Consider the following 18,061-nt stretch of genomic DNA (forward strand, 5'->3'; position numbering starts at 1 on the left):
CAAAAGACCGCTGTGCCTTCAAAGTGTGCACACTTCTGTAAAAATACAAGGTGTTTGTGATGCAAAAAAAATATATATGACTTTAATAATTATTTTAAAACTTCTTCCACCTTTAATTTGCCGAATATGTCAAGCTAAAGATGGAAAAAGTTCAAATTTAAAAACAGAAAACACAAAAGAAAATAAATGTGCACACCCTTAAACTAAGACTTTGTAAAAGCACCTTTTGATTCCATTTCTGCCTTAAGCCAACATGACTTCACACCTGCCACCAGGTATAGTGAATTGAACAGGAACTCAGTTTGTGCCTAATCTTTAATAACTTGCACCGTTACTTAGGACAAATAAAAGTACTGATCAGCACAAACCTCATGTTTCATTTCATACATTCAGATTGTTTAAAACTCTTTTTTAAAGCTCCATATCATTTCATAAATGCTGCTTCCTACAAAATGATCCTTGGGGGATTTTTTTCCTTTCCATATATCCCACAGACAGCATTTAGCTTGATCTCAAGGAGTCTCTCCAGAAAAATAAATTGACATTCAGTTTTTCTTTGTTGTTTTAAACCTAACCAACCTATATAAATATATATTCCAAAGAAATCTGTAGATTCATGGAAAAAGTGGATCTTATGTTTTTGCAGCTCTGCAGTTCAACACTTCAAAACCAAGCAGATTTTTGAGTTCCCAAAGTGAAACACGATTTTTTATATATATACTGCATACACTCTATTGCCCTAGTTTTGATTTAGATTTTTTTTCGACAGGCATTTTGTGACTGCATCCATGAAGCACAATGCAAATCCTGTGTGTATGACCCCTTGGCATTCATTTTCAAAGCAGAAACAGTCCGGCACGCTTCATCCTTCGGTTTCAGTCAAGGGCATCTAAGATCATTGATTCAAAACACACACACACACACACACACACACACACACATAATACAATTCATGCAGGTGTGTAGTATACATAGAGAGGTTTTCAAGTTGGAGCCTGGTGAAATGCCTCCTCACTGAGACAATAAAAACTTTGAAATATTCTCCCTTGCTCTATTTCACTCGAACTCCTTCTCTTCACACGCACATGGAATTGTTGATGCTGGCAGAAGGTCTCCCACTGCTAGAAGTTGGGTGACGTTGATTTATGAGCGAGGTAGGATCCTAGGGAAAATAGGCAAGTATAAGACGTCAAAACAAAAGGAAGGTGAGTGGGGAAAAAAGGTGAGAAAGAGAAAACACTCGGAAAAAAAGAGAAGAAAGAAGATAAAGAAGAACAGAGAGGTACAAATACAGGTCCTTCTCAAAATATTAGCATATTGTGATAAAGTTCATTATTTTCCATAATGTCATGGTGAAAATTTTATATTCCTATATTTTAGATTCATTGCACACTAACTGAAATATTTCAGGTCTTTTATTGTCTTAATACGGATGATTTTGGCATACAGCTCATGAAAACCCAAAATTCCTATCTCACAAAATTAGCATATTTCATCCGACCAATAAAATAAAAGTGTTTTTAATACAAAAAACGTCAACCTTCAAATAATCATGTACAGTTATGCACTCAATACTTGGTCGGGAATCCTTTGGCAGAAATGACTGCTTCAATGCGGTGTGGCATGGAGGCAATCAGCCTGTGGCACTGCTGAGGTCTTATGGAGGCCCAGGATGCTTCAATAGCGGCCTTTAGCTCATCCAGAGTGTTGGGTCTTGAGTCTCTCAACGTTCTCTTCACAATATCCCACAGATTCTCTATGGGGTTCAGGTCAGGAGAGTTGGCAGGCCAATTGAGCACAGTGATACCATGGTCAGTAAACCATTTACCATTGGTTTTGGCACTGTGAGCAGGTGCCAGGTCGTGCTGAAAAATGAAATCTTCATCTCCATAAAGCTTTTCAGCAGATGGAAGCATGAAGTGCTCCAAAATCTCCTGATAGCTAGCTGCATTGACCCTGCCCTTGATAAAACACAGTGGACCAACACCAGCAGCTGACACGGCACCCCGGACCATCACTGACTGTGGGTACTTGACACTGGACTTCTGGCATTTTGGCATTTCCTTCTCCCCAGTCTTCCTCCAGACTCTGGCACCTTGATTTCTGAATGACATGCAGAATTTGCTTTCAAAGGTACTTTGGACCACTGAGCAACAGTCCAGTGCTGCTTCTCTGTAGCCCAGGTCTGGGGAATGCGGCACCTGTAGCCCATTTCCTGCACACGCCTGTGCACGGTGGCTCTGGATGTTTCTACTCCAGACTCAGTCCACTGCTTCCGCAGGTCTCCCAAGGTCTGGAATCGGCCCTTCTCCACAATCTTCCTCAGGGTTCGGTCACCTCTTCTCGTTGTGCAGTGTTTTCTGCCACACTTTTTCCTTCCCACAGACTTCCCACTGAGGTGCCTTGATACAGCACTCTGGGAACAGCCTATTCGTACAGAAATTTCTTTCTGTGTCTTACCCTCTTGCTTGAGGGTGTCAATAGTGGCCTTCTGGACAGCAGTCAGGTCGGCAGTCTTACCCATGATTGGGGTTTTGAGTGATGAACCAGGCTGGGAGTTTTAAAGGCCTCAGGAATCTTTTGCAGGTGTTTAGAGTTAACTCGTTGATTCAGATGATTTGGTTCATAGCTCGTTTAGAGACCCTTTTAATGATATGCTAATTTTGTGAGATAGGAATTGTGGGTTTTCATGAGCTGTATGCCAAAATCATCCGTATTAAGACAATAAAAGACCTGAAATATTTCAGTTAGTGTGCAATGAATCTAAAATATATGAATGTTAAATTTTTATTATGACATTATGGAAAATAATGAACTTTCTCACAATATGCTAATATTTTGAGAAGGACCAGTAAAATAAGGTGAGCTACCAAAGAAATGTAAAAATATCTAGCCTTGAATAATGAGTCCACTGTAAAGTATGTGGGTGGACAAACTAATGAAGAAAAGTCAGAAGAAGTAACAGAAACAGCCACAGATAGAAGGAAGAAATTGAAAAAGTTGTGCTCAGAACAGAGTTGTTTTGCTGTCGATTAGAGACATGAGCTTCAGGGCACAAAACCACTCAGAAAAACTATCGACTTTTTTTAGTTGGAAGTGCTGAAACATGGCCTGTTACATTCAGGGTCATTAAAAAATAAAACAATAAAATAAAATCTAAGTCACAGAAACCCATAAACAGACACACAAATGGTTTGTGAGGAGCGATTACCCAGAATGTACCGGACACACTCAGATCTTAAGAGGAACTTGCATCCCCCTATCTTGTTTAAGGTAAAAACAGTAAAAGCCATAGGAGAGGAGAAAAGAGGAACTATAATGATGAAATGGCAGATCTCGAACTTAGTAACAGAATATTAACAGGGGAATTGTATCGACACCTTTATGCTGACTTCCAAGTGTGTCTGGATCAATTGCTTTCAGTGGCAGGGGCCTCTGTCTCTGAGTGCTTAATTCACAGCTAACCAGAAGGAATGTTAAACAGTGAGTACCTGACTCATGAAAGAAGGAGACTCAGTTTGAAAGCAACAACTGACAAATGCTGTTACATGCTGTGAGTTTCCCTGTTGCTAGCCTGCTTTTTATTCTTTCTTTTGTGTAATTAAAGCAAAATATAAATACCTTAAACGATAACAGGGTTCTTACACTTTTTCACATAATTTTCCAGAGTTCTTAACCATTTCTTTATTACAGAAAGTTCACTGTGAATCTCTGGAAAATATGTATACAGTGGTCAGACATTTAATGATGCACATGAATGAAAAACCGACTGGAAAAAAGATGGATGGATGGACAGACGGATGGAAGGACAGACGGACAGACGGATGAGTATTTATGATATAAGTATAATATCAGTAACTTAAGTTGCCAGCTGTCATCTTGGCCTCGTGCCATACTTTTACGGGCTTAAAAGCACAGTTTGTAAAAATAAAATCAAACCTAAAGCATTAAATGTTTATTTGCTGAGACCGAAATCCATGTGGTGAGACTTAACCTGTGTCTATTTTTGACGTCGCCCTACACCTTATCCAGCATCATCTGGATGTTGCTCATTTGCATCATCTTGGATTATGAGAACAGATTAGCCCCTGATACTGATCAAAACATAGCTTTCTGATTACTGTACATGTGTCTAACACTTCAAACTCAGTGTGTCTAAATTATAAAAGTGTTAGGTTTTCCCAAATACTTTTCAAAAACTCTGGAACTAAATAAGGGATGAAGACAAATGTAGAAAGTAAGAACTAATGCATGATCATAACGTATATGCTTACAACTGCACATTGTAAAAACACTGATGAACAAAGTCAAAATGATGAGAAACAAATATTATGATGCTTTTACTCCCCTCCCCCCACAAGATAAAACTTAAAACCTCATTAAATGGTAAATTGACTCACACTTGGCTTTCCTTACTTAGTTTTATTAAGTTCTTGATGTACTCTAGGTTTATTGTTGCTGTAGACCTTCCTACTTTATAGTAAGTATATATGATTGCATCACTGGATTTCTTGTAGTCAGCCAACTCACTGTTCCATGGTCCTTCTCTTGTCTGAGATCAGGTCGTTGGAGAAACAGACCTAGGATGGAAACCCAGTCATCCGTTTCACCAGCAAACTCCTCACCTCATTCTGGGGAATCCCAAAGCTATTCCAGACCAGAAAGGATATATAGTTTCTCCAGCAGGTTCTGAGTCTACCAAAGGGTCTCCTCCTAGGACTTGACTAAAAAACTTTCCAATTGAAGTGTACAGAGAACTTCCTGATCAAAGAGATAATCTGTCTTTAAGGTGAGCAACCAGCAACTACAATAAGGAGGAAGCCTATTTCAGCTACCTCCATCTGGGATCTCATTCTCTAGGTCATGATCGATTTCTCATAACATTTCAAAACATAGATGAACAAGTACAGAGACCTATGATTTTAGGCTTCACTCTTTCTTCACCACAAAACACCTTAGCAGCACCCGCCGTACTGCAAATGAAGTTCCAGTCTGTTTAATTATAAACAGGTAAATGACAGATATACTGAATTGAAGTGTTGAGTTATCTACGTGAGTAGATCGTTCTGTAGCCAGTGTGTATCAACTCAGGATCTACTCACTGGTTCCTTATGCTTTAATCCCTGTCTTAGATGTCTGCCACTGAAACGATTATGGGACCCTTTACTGTGAGAGTCTTCTCTCATTTACACAAGCAGCTGAGCACTGGTGTCATGTCATTCATCTCTTTACTGAGCATTGGCATTATTGTGCAGTCTCATGCCTGGATGGGTTGATTCTCATCATATTATCCTGCCATAGAGATGGCATTCCGAAAGACTAGTTGGAGAACATCATAGCTTTGCCTTTCTTTATTTACCAATCTATATATATATTTTTTCCAACCAATATGTATTCAAACAAATTAAGGAATTATCTTCTGAATTTAAAGCAGTCACCCAATTTGCCTTCTGTACTGTGAAAACTGAAAGCATATTTCAATAAATGGGTACACACTAACACAATTCAGTGCAAGGAATATGGAACAGATGTAAAGCAGCCTTCCTGTGCTCTCCTTGTATGCTAGCGAGCAAAACAGAAACATCTTGAAATGCTGTTTTATTTTTATTTTTTTTGGCCACACAGATCCTAGTTTCCTGAGAAGTGACAGATTTATTTGAATGTTTCTTCCTCCTATTTTAACTGAAAAAAAAAATTAGCTCTAAGATTGTGACAAATAATATTTGGGACTCTTTTAGGATGAAATGTTTCAAGTGAAAAGTGTGCTTTGGAGGCATATTTATCTTCAAGCGAGTTCACACATCACATCCAAAGAGTGATAAAATACTCTGGGCTCTGAGCTGACCCATTTGGAAAATTCTGAAAAATATAGCTTTATTACTCATTGAGTGTAGCATTACAAAGTAATGGAAAATTAAATAAGAAAAAACAAAACAATGAACAAGACCCTAAAAAGCAATTGTCGAAGAATACCAAACATTATCTACAACCAATCTCTGAGTAAAAACATTTAATTGTATTAAGGCCCAACTACACATACGAAAGAAAGCCAAAAGCTGTTGGATTTTTAACAGCTAAAATTGTGCCCAGAAACAAGATCAGAACATGTTTTAAAATGGAGCTGCTTAATCCTCACCCTGATAAACCTTTTTTTTTTTTTTTTTTTTTTTGTGGCTTGCAACTGCATCATGCCTACTAATTAAGACATCCCTCCTACAGATTCCACCAAGGCAAATAAGGATGAGATTTCATTATGTAAGCTTGTATTAATATGCAGATGCAGTTAAAACCAGAAAAATAAGAGGTTGTAAGAATTCAGTTTTACAAGTCAGTGTCAGTATTCATTTTGGAAACTCAGTCAGCGCCTGACCAGTGTTTCCACTCCTTTATGCAATTGCCTTCAGACAGTGCAGACATGCTGAGGTTCAAGGGCTGATATGACTAAAGGGTACATTCAGACAAACGTGAAAAGAGAAAACCTGTCAACTTGTGCCTACACAGGGTGGGAAATCTTGCACATAATTTAACTTTCATTCTTTTTCCTCCCACCTAAATCTGAACAAATCATATTTGTGCCAGATTAATTTCTCTGTCGGGTAAAGGAAGCATAGTAGTGAAGAAAAGGAAAGATGATGTACAGTGAACTTACTCGCTGGGGCGCAAGAGTGCCGCTTTGCCCAGTCGTAGTATGACAGGACCTCGAGGGTTGCGGATCTTCCTAACATCTGTGTCTTTGAGCAAGGAGAATCGCCTCACCAGATTAAAACCTGGCATTGAAGAAGTTAATCAGTAGGCAGATAAATAAAAGTCAGATCATTACATTGGGCAAAATAAGTACTGACAATCAATGCTTTTCTCAGTAAATATTATTATAATACTCCTAATGACAGTACTTAGAAATACGTCCTGTCTCATTAGTGTAAATTAATATAAACTGCTTTGGTCCTAACTGATGAACCTGTGAAAAGGTTTCTCATTACCAAGATATTACAGAAGTAGAATTTTTTAATAGGTAGTGAGCTCTCTCCAGACCCCTGCAATCTGATTGTTAGAAAACAGACAAACTAATGCATGTTTCTAAACTCTCGACTGTTCCAGTGAGCACTGTTGGGTCATAATCTGTAAGCAGGAGGTGAAAAACTCTTTAGCATGAAGCAAAGAGCTTTAGAAAAACCCAAATTTAGCAGGTACTGTACTTTGTAAGGAAAACAGCAAGAAATTCTTTCAACCACATGGCTTCAATTCATCCTCGCCTCACAAGAATTCACAATTGTGTTCAATACCAATTAGGGTTAATACTTACTCCGTGTGTAAATTCACATTATTTTCACATTATTTAGACTTATTTATTGTGATTCCTTTGTATGCATAGACTACTTGGGTTGTTATCGGCATAAAATGTGAATTTCATTTCAACAGGCACCTGGGAATCTATTTACTGAGAGAAACATTGAGATGTTCAATACATATTGTACCCTCTGAGTATGAGTACTTAAGCTTTTCTATTCACCAGTAATGTTGTGCCTAGCCGTCCGAGGAAACTTCCACTCAGCCAATTGTAAGGACGGGCATTGTACACCTGTGGAAAAAAACAAAAGAAGCATAGTAGATCTGAAACCCTGAAATGTACAGTATTTGTTGGATCTAAAATGTCATCTGACAACACATGTCAAAAGAAACCATCAAAACTCCTTTCTGAGTGATATGGACAGTTTGTGCTCAAGAGCGAACTGGCAATTCAAACATAAATTTTATATTTATTAAGAAAGAAAGAAAGAAAGAAAGAAAGAAAGAGCTGTTGGGGTGAAAGACAGTTAAAATAAGTGTATAACACAGACAGGTCGATGAAATGAAGGCAAAACTGTGCAGAGTGGAAGACAACCTGATCTGACAGGTTGTCTAGCACCCAGCTTGTCTGTCGCAGCATTTTCATTTTGATGGACATGTTCTCACCCCTTTGGGGGAGGTTGCAGAGTAACGTGTTGCCTGTCAGAGCGGCCCACCTGACTGCAGGGTGGCAAGAGATGTAGAATGTTCAGAAAAACTAAAACTAGTACAGGTAGACGTGAACTCTCTGAAACACTGTGATCCACAGTTAATTTATCTCTTTGGGGCCAAGGGCAGTAGCCCTGAGCAAGCCATTCTACTAAGCATTCTTTCCTTTTTTTTTTTTTTAAGAAAATCTGGGAGCAGATGAAACCTTGTCATAACCCAAAATAAAACTAAATAATTTTCTCTAAGCTGTTTTCCCATCAACAGTATTTGAACCATAAAGGTGTCTGTGTTAAGGTTGGATATTTTAATGCTATAATGATAATTTACATCTTTAACAAAGTTTTTGCTTTTCTAAAAACAAGCTGTATCAAATCTAATTGTTGTTCAAATGGTTACAGAAATCAACACGTAAAACACTAAATAATTTAAAAAAGATTGTTTAATACAGTCATACAGTGAATTATAATTTAATATTTACAAATGTTTTATAGAAAAACTATACTGAAAACGTATCAGTTGTGACAACTTAGGTACAGTGCCTTGCGAAAGTATTTGGCCCCCTTGAACTTTTCAAACATTTGCCACATTTCAGGCTTCAAACATAAAGATATAAAATTTTACTTTTTGTGAAGAATCAACTACAAGTGGGACACAATCGTGAAGTGGAATGAAATTTATTGGATGTGTCAAACCTTTTTAACAAATGAAAAACTGAAAAGTGGGGCATGCAATGTTATTCGGCCCCTTTACTTTCAGTGCAGCAAACTCACTCCAGAAGTTCAGTGAGGATCTCTGAATGATCCGATGTTGTCCCAAATGATTGATGATGATAAATAGAATCCACCTGTGTGTAATCAAGTCTCCGTATAAATGCACCTGCTCTGTGATAGTCTCAGAGTTCTGTTCAAAGCGCAGAGAGCATCATGAAGACCAAGGAACACACCAGGCAGGTCCGAGATACAGTTGTGGAGAAGTTTAACGCTGGATTTGGATACAAAAAGATTTCCCAAGCTTTAAACATCCCAAGGAGCACTGTGCAAGCAGTCATATTGAAATGGAAGGAGTATCAGACCACTGCAAATCTACCAGGACCCGGCCGTCCCTCTAAACTTTAATCTCGAACAAGGAGAAGACTGATCAGAGATGCAGCCAAGAGGCCCATTATCACTCTGGATGAACTGCAGAGATCTACAGCTGAGGTGGGAGAGTCTGTCCATAGGACAACAATCAGTTGTACACTGTGCAAATCTGGCCTTTATGGAAGAGTGGCAAGAAGAAAGCCATTTCTCAAAGATATCCATAAAAAGTCTTGTTTAAAGTTTGCCACAAGCCACCTGGGAGACGCACCAAACATGTGGAAGAAGGTGTTCTGGTCAGATGAAACCAAAATCAAACTGTTTGGCCACAATGCAAAACAATATGTTTGGGGTAAAAGCAACACAGCTCATCACCCTGAACACACCATCCCCACTGTAAAACATGGTGGTGGCAGCATCATGGTTTGGGCCTGCTTTTCGTCAGGAGGGACTTGGAAGATGGTAAAAAGTGATGGGAAGATGGATGGGGCCAAATACAGGACCATTCTGGAAGAAAACCTGTTGGAGTCTGCAAGAGACCTGAGACTGGGATGGAGATTTATCTTCCAACAAGACAATGATCCAAAACATAAAGCCAAATCTACAATGGAATGGTTCACAAATAAACGTATCCAGGTGTTGCAATGGCCAAGTCAAAGTCCAGAACTGAATCCAATCGAGATTCTGTGGAAAGAGCTGAAGACTGCTGTTCACGAACGCTCTCCATCCAACTTCACTGAGCTCGAGCTGTTTTGCAAGGAATAATGGGCAAGAATTTCAGTCTTTCGATCTACAAAACTGATAGAGACATACCCCAAGCGACTTGCAGCTGTAATTGCAGCAAAGGGTGGCGCTACAAAGTATTAACTTAAGGGGGCCGAATAATATTGCACGCCCCACTTTTCAGTTTTTTATTTGTTAAAAACGTTTGACACATCCAATAAATTCCATTCCACTTCATGATTGTGTCCCTCTTGTTGTTGATTCTTCACACAAAATTAGAATTTTATATCTTTATGTTTGAAGCCTGAAATGTGGCAAAAGGTTGTAAAGTTCAAGGGGGCCGAATACTTTCGCAAGGCACTGTATATGTGTATGTTTTATGGGTCAGTGCATTAGCTGTTTTGTTTTTTGGTTTTTTTGTGGGCTTCTTAATAGTTTTAGTACTTTAAGCACCAAAATATGAACATCAATGTATGTTTAACCTAATTTAGACAAAAATATGCTAGCAGTGTAAGAATAAATAAAATATTGTTTATTGACTATTGTTTAGTAAAATGTATAATAATTGTATTTCTTTTTAACACAAGTTTACTTTCATATCAGTTACTCTTACCGTGACCATTTTCAAAAATCTTTACATTGAAGTGTTAAAGTAAGCATTTAAAAAAAGTTCTAACATATAGTTAAGTGTAAAAAAGCTTATTTAGAGAAATTTTATTTTGTTTGTATGTTTATGTTCTTTGTTTGCTTATTTATATTATTTATATTAGACCTCTACTAAGTGGACTTTAAACAGAGGTTTGATCAAGTTGTTTTCTATCGCATCAATTCTTCTTTTTCAAACTTTTTTTAGCTAGGGTGATTTAGAAGGCTAATTTCTGTTTTAAAGCCAGTTTCAACAAGACAGCCTTACATCATCGTATCATCGTTAGATATAAAGGGAATCACTGACTTCATAATTCTGACACTCCCTTCACTATGCATTATAAAAGAAGCTATTTTCTCTGAACAGACACTTTTGGTCTTGAACAAGCAGGTGCACTGTTACTGCTGCACAACAACTATAGCTTTGATTTCTGATGCTTAAGTTCACATTGAAAATATTTACAATATATAAGTATGAGACAATTATTACCTTTTCATGTTTCATCACATTTTATTAACACTATCACTTGACACTTTGTTCCCAGTAGTGTTTCACATGTCATTATATCTGAAGGGATTAGCTGTCATTTCCTTATTGCTGTCTGTAAGTACAAATCATGGTGGGAAATATTTCTATCAAACAGTGGAAATTACATACATCCGACTTGATGTCGGATCATTAGATAACATGGAGTCAGTGCATCAAGCAAAGGTTTCAAGTCTTCTGAGCCCCGTGATAATCAAACTCACACATAGTATATAAGAAATCTTCTGAAATCTTCCTGCTAAATCAGCACAAAATGCAGCCAAAATTGACAGACATATTCCCATTCACTGTTGGTTTTTTTTAAAGTCAAGATGCAACAAGATCTACCCTCTGTTGCTGCTTACTCTGCTTTCTTTTTTCCTATTGCGATCTTTTTTGCCTCGCCATCCTATTTCCTTCTGTCAAAGTAAAGATGAAGGCTCTGCCAGACTTAGGGATATTCTGGCTGAAGGCAACAAAAAGTTAAAAAGGCTAACAGAGAAGAAGGAGAGAAAATAAATGACAGCAGTGAAGATGAAAGTGGAAAGTAAAGGCAATAACGATGGGAGATGTGAAGTTATACTTTAAAACAGAGACTCTTCAGACCCTGGTGTTCTTATTTGTGGGTAAGCCATCGATAGCTGACAGGAGAAAATCTTAACTTAAACCATATAATTGAGGTATTCTAGTTTTCTAAGCCTTCTGTTGATTTTTATTGCTCTTATGATATTTTTCCTTGTCAACCAAAATCACAATGAGCTACAAGCATTTAGCAGTCCTAAAGCTCACAGCAGGTGGAGCAGACATATTTCTGAAGTTTGCTCTTCTAGCAAACTGAGGTTTGACAATAAAGAAGGTTGTAAAGTAACAATACAATAAAGTGAAAGATTTGACTTGCTGAATCTGTAATTGATATAATGTTGGTGTAAGTGTGAAAATTCGCTACCTTAAATACTGAGCTAACTCAGCAGGATAATAGTGTTGTAGATTTAATAAAAATAACCTTAGGCAAAAAAGTCAAACAACTCTCAAAGCAAACATGAGAAGGTATCAGGAGTGAGTATCAAATTGTTAACTACAGCAATTACAATTAATAGGCTACGGGTTTTACACAGAAACCAAGATAAAAAAGGGTACATTCATTTTTGCCAATATAGTATATATATATTATATTAATTTCCACTTTAGGCAAGGACAGCTTTCTGGTGTCAAGGACTTTTTATTGAAAATTATATATGTGCTTTTGTTACATCTCTGAGTTTCAATTCACTTTAAAATTGGTCAAATGAGATGGCAGAGAACATGCCAGAGACCAGAGTTTTCTTCTTGCTGCATGGAGCACATGACAGTGCCCCACATCAACCCCCCTTATATCTGTTGCTGTGCAAGGCATGTTGGTTCTACGGCTTTCACTTACCAGAAAGGCAATATATATATATATATATATATATATATATATATATATATATATATATATATATATATATATATATATATATTGCACTATATAACTATAATATTTTAGGTTATTTTTGGTGTTTTAAATAAAAGTATTTAGATCAGGTTTGATGTTTTTGTTTTAAAAGTTTGGGTAGACACTAGGAGATTGAAAAACTGATCTATTTTTCTCAAGGTTACCACTCCTTGAATGATACATACGAAGTGATAGTACTGTCAATGCCATCTTGCTTCATCCAAGTAACCCTCTTCCTTAATACAATCACATCTTGTGTGTGAAGATCCACAAATTTCATGGTGGCTTGGACCCTCATTTATTATCATTAGACACACATGTATACCTTTCCACCAATCATTGGACATTCAAGAACATCTTTCGTGTGGCTATTCAAGGTTGGCTTTTTTTTAGCTCAGAAAAATGTTATGTTTTTACCCACAGATCCCTTCCAAATTTAGCGTAAAAATGTCATGCTGTTTGAACTCAGTAGATGAACCCTAACCAGCTTTAAGACACACATAAACAGGTTTTTGTGGCTGACATTTCATTTTTTAACTACCAGTTAAAATTGTTTAGACAGAATCCAGTATTGTCTTTTCTATGTATATTTAATGAACATTTGCTTTGGGAGATTAACCAGGCTGTCTCTCAGATAATCAGCGTTTGTCAGTGTACTAACCAATGGATAAACAGAATACATTAGACCTCACATCAGTAGTGTTTATTGTGACAAAATATACTTTGTGTGAAAATTGATTCTAATACACTAGAGACTATGTGAAGACACTTAGCTTTGGTGAATTTATTTACACCCTCCCCTTTCTTACACTAGGTACCAAGTTCATGTGTTTTCTTGTTGAGGTGTGAGACAGTTACCCACAGATAAGGAAGAAAAGCCCTAATTCTGCATAAGTCAAAGGACAAATCATATTTTGGGGACTTTCACATTACAAAGCAGATAAGCAGTTTGGTAGATGATACACCACATAATTTTAAACCCATTCCCTCTCAAGTGGTGATCAAAGCAAAGCTTTTACTTTTTGACAAGCTAATTAGCACAAATATGAGTGGTTTTGCCAATATCTTGCTAGTAGCTGCATGTAACCTAAAAGAGATTTGGTGATTCTGGCTCTCTTCGACCTTTTTCATGGGTTGTGTTTAAGTCTTGCCAAATCAGGTAATTATGCTGCACTGGCAGTCATTCAGTAAACTGCTGAGTGCCCCCCATCCCATAAGTCTGTCTTGCCAATGTTAAAAAATTGTGAAAATATTATCTCTTTAGAGAGGTAAAACACTGTGTTTTGATATTCCCTGTCTTGGACAGCATACAGGTTAAATAAGCCAATTGAGAGTACATTTGAAAGATGAGAAGACTGAGTACTGGAGTAAATTTTACTTTACATTACTGGAAACAGGGTTTCCATGCCCTTTGGCAAAGTACAGAATTTGAATCAAGTTTTTTTCTAAGTCTAGATAAGAATGGAAAAATACAAATGGTACTATATTTATATATTCAGGTTTTAATGACTATCCTATTGTCAGAAAGTTGTGTCTTTGCATTCTTCCTTCCCCCCTTGTGTCCTTGCATCTTTACTTGGGATCCTCTTTCTTGTTTCCTTCTTTCCTTCATTTTCTCCCTCACTGGCTATGTACAGTATATTGAGAGATTCGCGAAAATTACTGAAAAGTGACATTTTAAGCATGGTAAAGAATTTAATATTTTTTACATAAAATATTAATAGTTACCCTGTGTGAAAGGGGTCAAATGTATGGTCGCAGTCTCTGAGTTTTGCTGCGTGGTTTGCAGTGGTAGCTATTCAGTAGGCTAAGCCATTCTTAGATAATTGGCCAGTGCTGCTGATCAGCAGAAAGCCGGAGTTTGTGGAGAAGTCTTCCGTACTTGGATCTGTTCAGGCAATGCAACATATGGTAAGGAGATGGGTATGCTTAGTGATATAGTGGGTGATGAAATAAAATAATTATTGTCAGGTTCAGCAATTTAAAGCTGTAATGAAGGGACTGACAGCGTGAATCTGACTTGCCTCCTCACTTGAACTCATGGCACAGTCGACAGAGAACATTCCTGTGTTCTTTCCAGAGCCAAAAATTGCAGCACAGACAAGTGGAAAGGCTTAAAACACAGCACTCCAGGGCGATGAGCTCACTCATTTTTTCCCTTGTATGCTCCTGACATGCTTTCAGTTCAAACTCACAAGCTTACATGGATATAGACTGACTCATCACACACACATTTAGATGCCTTCAACATAAATATACTTTAACAAATGTGATTACATTCTTAGACACAATGTCTGCCGACCCCTGCGTCTGTGTTTTTACATGAGTATTTAAATGGTGCCAAGTGAACTTGGCTAAGATCACTAGAAAAAAAGGCTAAAATACACTTTCAAAGTTACTCATAGATCTATAGGGTGAAAAGTCAGAAAAAAGGTTAATTTCCAACTCATACTGTATGCCGTCTACTGATCACGTTTTTGCACTGTGCATGAGTGGGATATAATGTTACATTTTTTACTACTGAGGTAACGGAATATGAAAATTGCTGGGTTTTAGAGCACCTTATCATGGAGACAAGATATTCAAGGATCAATTATTCATCAGTGTTCACGGAGTAAGGGTAGCTTTCTAAGCATTTAATCTGTGTGTTCCCTCAACTGGTATTTAAACTCTGAGATATCAGGAAATGAACATCCAAAGTTACACAGATCAGTAGTTTTATGTTTAAATAACTCCACATCTAATTTGACTGGGGATCAGTTGGTGAAACCAAGTGGAGAAAACTTAAAACTATGTATGCAGTTTCTGCTAGATCTCTGATTTACTCACAGTGCACAGTGCACACTTATTCATGCTGTATATCAAGCACTACACAAGAGACAGGACTTCGCAACTAAAAGGTAAAGTGCTTATTTTATTTCGGAGGGTGGGAGGGGGAGATGAAGTCCAATCCAAATATCAGAGGCTAGAAAAATACATTCAGCAGCAATGCTAGTTTAGAAACATTGGCTGTGTGAAACAACTGTTAGGTGATAGTACTGCCAAATCGACTTCATAAGGATTGTTTTTTTATAGTAAAGGAATTTCTGAAAGATTACTTAAAGCCCTGCTTTAAATAACAAACCTTGAGATTTTTTTTTTTTAAATGCTTGTATGGTTAGACACAAAACACCTATTTATTCCAGTTTTAATCTCTGGCCTTGTTTCCGATCTTTAGTTTTTGTTCTGACAAATGAGACTAATAAAATTCACAGGCAGATCACACACAAATGTCTGTAGCTAACACCAAGACAGGAAAAAATAAGAAAACAAATCAATACATAAATCCTTCTTTTTCCTGCTATGCAAATGGTCTGAAACGCCATAGAACAGCAGCTTTTATCATCCACTTCAAATTTCTAGCATACGTTTTACATAAATCTGCTTTCTGACAACAGAGTAATCAAATTACAGCTTAATCTGGATTTGTATGAGTTAGGGGGCATGACAACGGTGTGTTCGATGCTTCCTGAGAAAAGTGTTAGAGTCGCATTTGAGAAAAATTTTTTTTTTTCCAACCACTGGAGGGGAAGACTCAGGGGACCTGCAAGCTGACTCAGTTTCTGAAATGCTCCAACTATATTTTCCCAAGGGGCTCCATCTCCTCCACAAAAGCTTCCTTCAGAGCTCCACAAGTTCCAGGGGATTGCTAACCCGCAGCCTCAAGTGAAATCACAGAACGGGCCCCCGAGAACATACTGACAGCCTGATGAGGGAGTGTGACAGTTCAGAGGGAAATAAATAAATAATACAAAACAACAAAAGCAATTTCTCTTTACCGGTCTGCCTCCTTGATTCCTGGGTTGTCTATTTCTGTCTCTTCTCACACAAACTCACCCTAAATATATATAGACACACATACACATTCTATCCAACACATCAACTTATATCAAACTACAGCTGAAAGTTGTATACAAGCACTTAAAAACATATTTCTTCCCCCCATATAAAATATGTAACCCCAGAATGATTGATGGTTCATGAAGAGGAACACCACCACACATTTTAAACACACATGCCTCTTCACTGCCATCAGAACCACAGCATCATCAACTAGTGGTGAGCTGTAATTACATGGCTTTTATTGTAGTTTTAGACCCACAGGGCACACACAGACTTGCTTTTGTAGATGATATGAGTCAGTCAAGACATTTTGTGATCAGTATAACTCTTTTGGTTCATGCTCCAAAGGCTCAGTGTCTTTTTTTTTTTCATTTTAAAGAGCTCCACATAAATTAAGATGGTCTAAATGATACAATTAAATACCAGTTGTTTTAACTAAACTTTGGATCAGAAATTGTTATCCAGTTTCATTGTCATATTGACAAACCAGGTGTCTCTAGTGTGAGCAACAATTACGAAGGCAGAGATCAGGTTAAACTGATTTATTGACAAACAGGAAAATACAACAGGGTTGTCTGGGAATCCGGGATCTGCTGGTTGGTGCACTGATGAAGAGAGGTATATGAATGCAGGTTGCTGGAGGTAATGTGCGAAGGAAGGAGTTTGTAGATGAGTATTACTGTCAGGAAGAAGAGGAGTTTCCAGGGAAAGGTGAGTGATGCCACGAAGACTAAGCATGACAGGTGATATTCTGGTATGGTGGTGATTATTTCTTTGGGTTGAAGGGTGGACAGGCAGGAGTCTTGCAGACAGGTGACCTGGAGATAAGGTTAGTACCTTCTTTGGGTTTGCAGTTTCCGGGAAACTGAAGGAGACACTTGGTTGAGGCAGCACAGTGAAGTACCTTTAACCAACTGTGAAATCAGGCTCAGAACATTGGGCGGAGAGAATCCAAGTCTGGGTCTTCGGAGTCCTTTCCACTCTAAAGATGGGAGAGCAAACATGGGTAAGAAACAGGGTCAGAACATACAAAAGACAGAACTTACTCTGTTGATCTGATTACCACTCAGCTGAGTTACCAATCTGATGCCTCCTTCAGGGTTCCTGTTGCTTAAGAAGCTACTCCTGATTAGCTCTGATGAACTTTAGCTGTGTGGCCGCACCTGCCTGTTGGAACCTGCAGGAGTAGGTGAGAGAGAAACCACGCACACACATACAACACAAACCTGCGCTCAACTCCACCCCTTAATGGATGCCTCTTGGCGGCCGTCCGGAGGTAGATGGTATGGAAGCCTCAAACTCAGAGATGAGGGCCAGGTCGAGTATGAAACTGCAAGGAACCTAGCAGCAATCTTCTTGACCATACCCCTCCCAATTGACAAGGTACTGCATCCCACGTCCCTTCCAACGGGTGCCCATAATGCGATGGACATCAAATGCGGGGTGGCCATCAACTTACCGGGCAAGTGGAGGGGGTCTGGTTGGAGGGCATAAAGAGCTGGTCTGGACTGGCTTGATTTTGGGGACATGTAAGGTGGGATGAACACGAAGGTGAGAAGGTAGTTTAAGACGGACAGAGGTGGAGCTGATGATGGATTCTATACTAAATGGGCCGAGGAATCTGCTTGCTAGTTTTCTGGAGTAAGCCCTCAAAGGAAAGTTTTTAGAAGCTAGCCAAACCTCCTGTCCAAGTGAGTAAGTGGGAGCCGGGATTCTCTGCTTGTCTGCATATTTCTTATT

At 38.2% G+C, this 18,061-nt stretch overlaps 1 protein-coding gene across 2 annotated transcripts in view; it reads right to left on the reverse strand.

Moving 5' to 3' along the window:
• The window catches only part of col16a1 (collagen, type XVI, alpha 1), a 119,761-nt gene that overhangs the window by 75,616 nt on the left and 26,084 nt on the right, over positions 1–18,061 (reverse strand). For both annotated transcript variants that reach the window (XM_047383300.1, XM_047383299.1), the window contains exons 3-4: positions 7,511–7,579; positions 6,650–6,767 (exon numbers count right to left, since the gene is read on the reverse strand). In XM_047383300.1, coding sequence (XP_047239256.1) covers positions 6,650–6,767; positions 7,511–7,579 — 187 coding nt within the window. The remainder of the gene's footprint in view (positions 1–6,649; positions 6,768–7,510; positions 7,580–18,061) is intronic.

The sequence above is a fragment of the Girardinichthys multiradiatus genome, chromosome 13 (genome assembly GCF_021462225.1).
Source record: "Girardinichthys multiradiatus isolate DD_20200921_A chromosome 13, DD_fGirMul_XY1, whole genome shotgun sequence".
NCBI lineage: Eukaryota > Metazoa > Chordata > Actinopteri > Cyprinodontiformes > Goodeidae > Girardinichthys > Girardinichthys multiradiatus.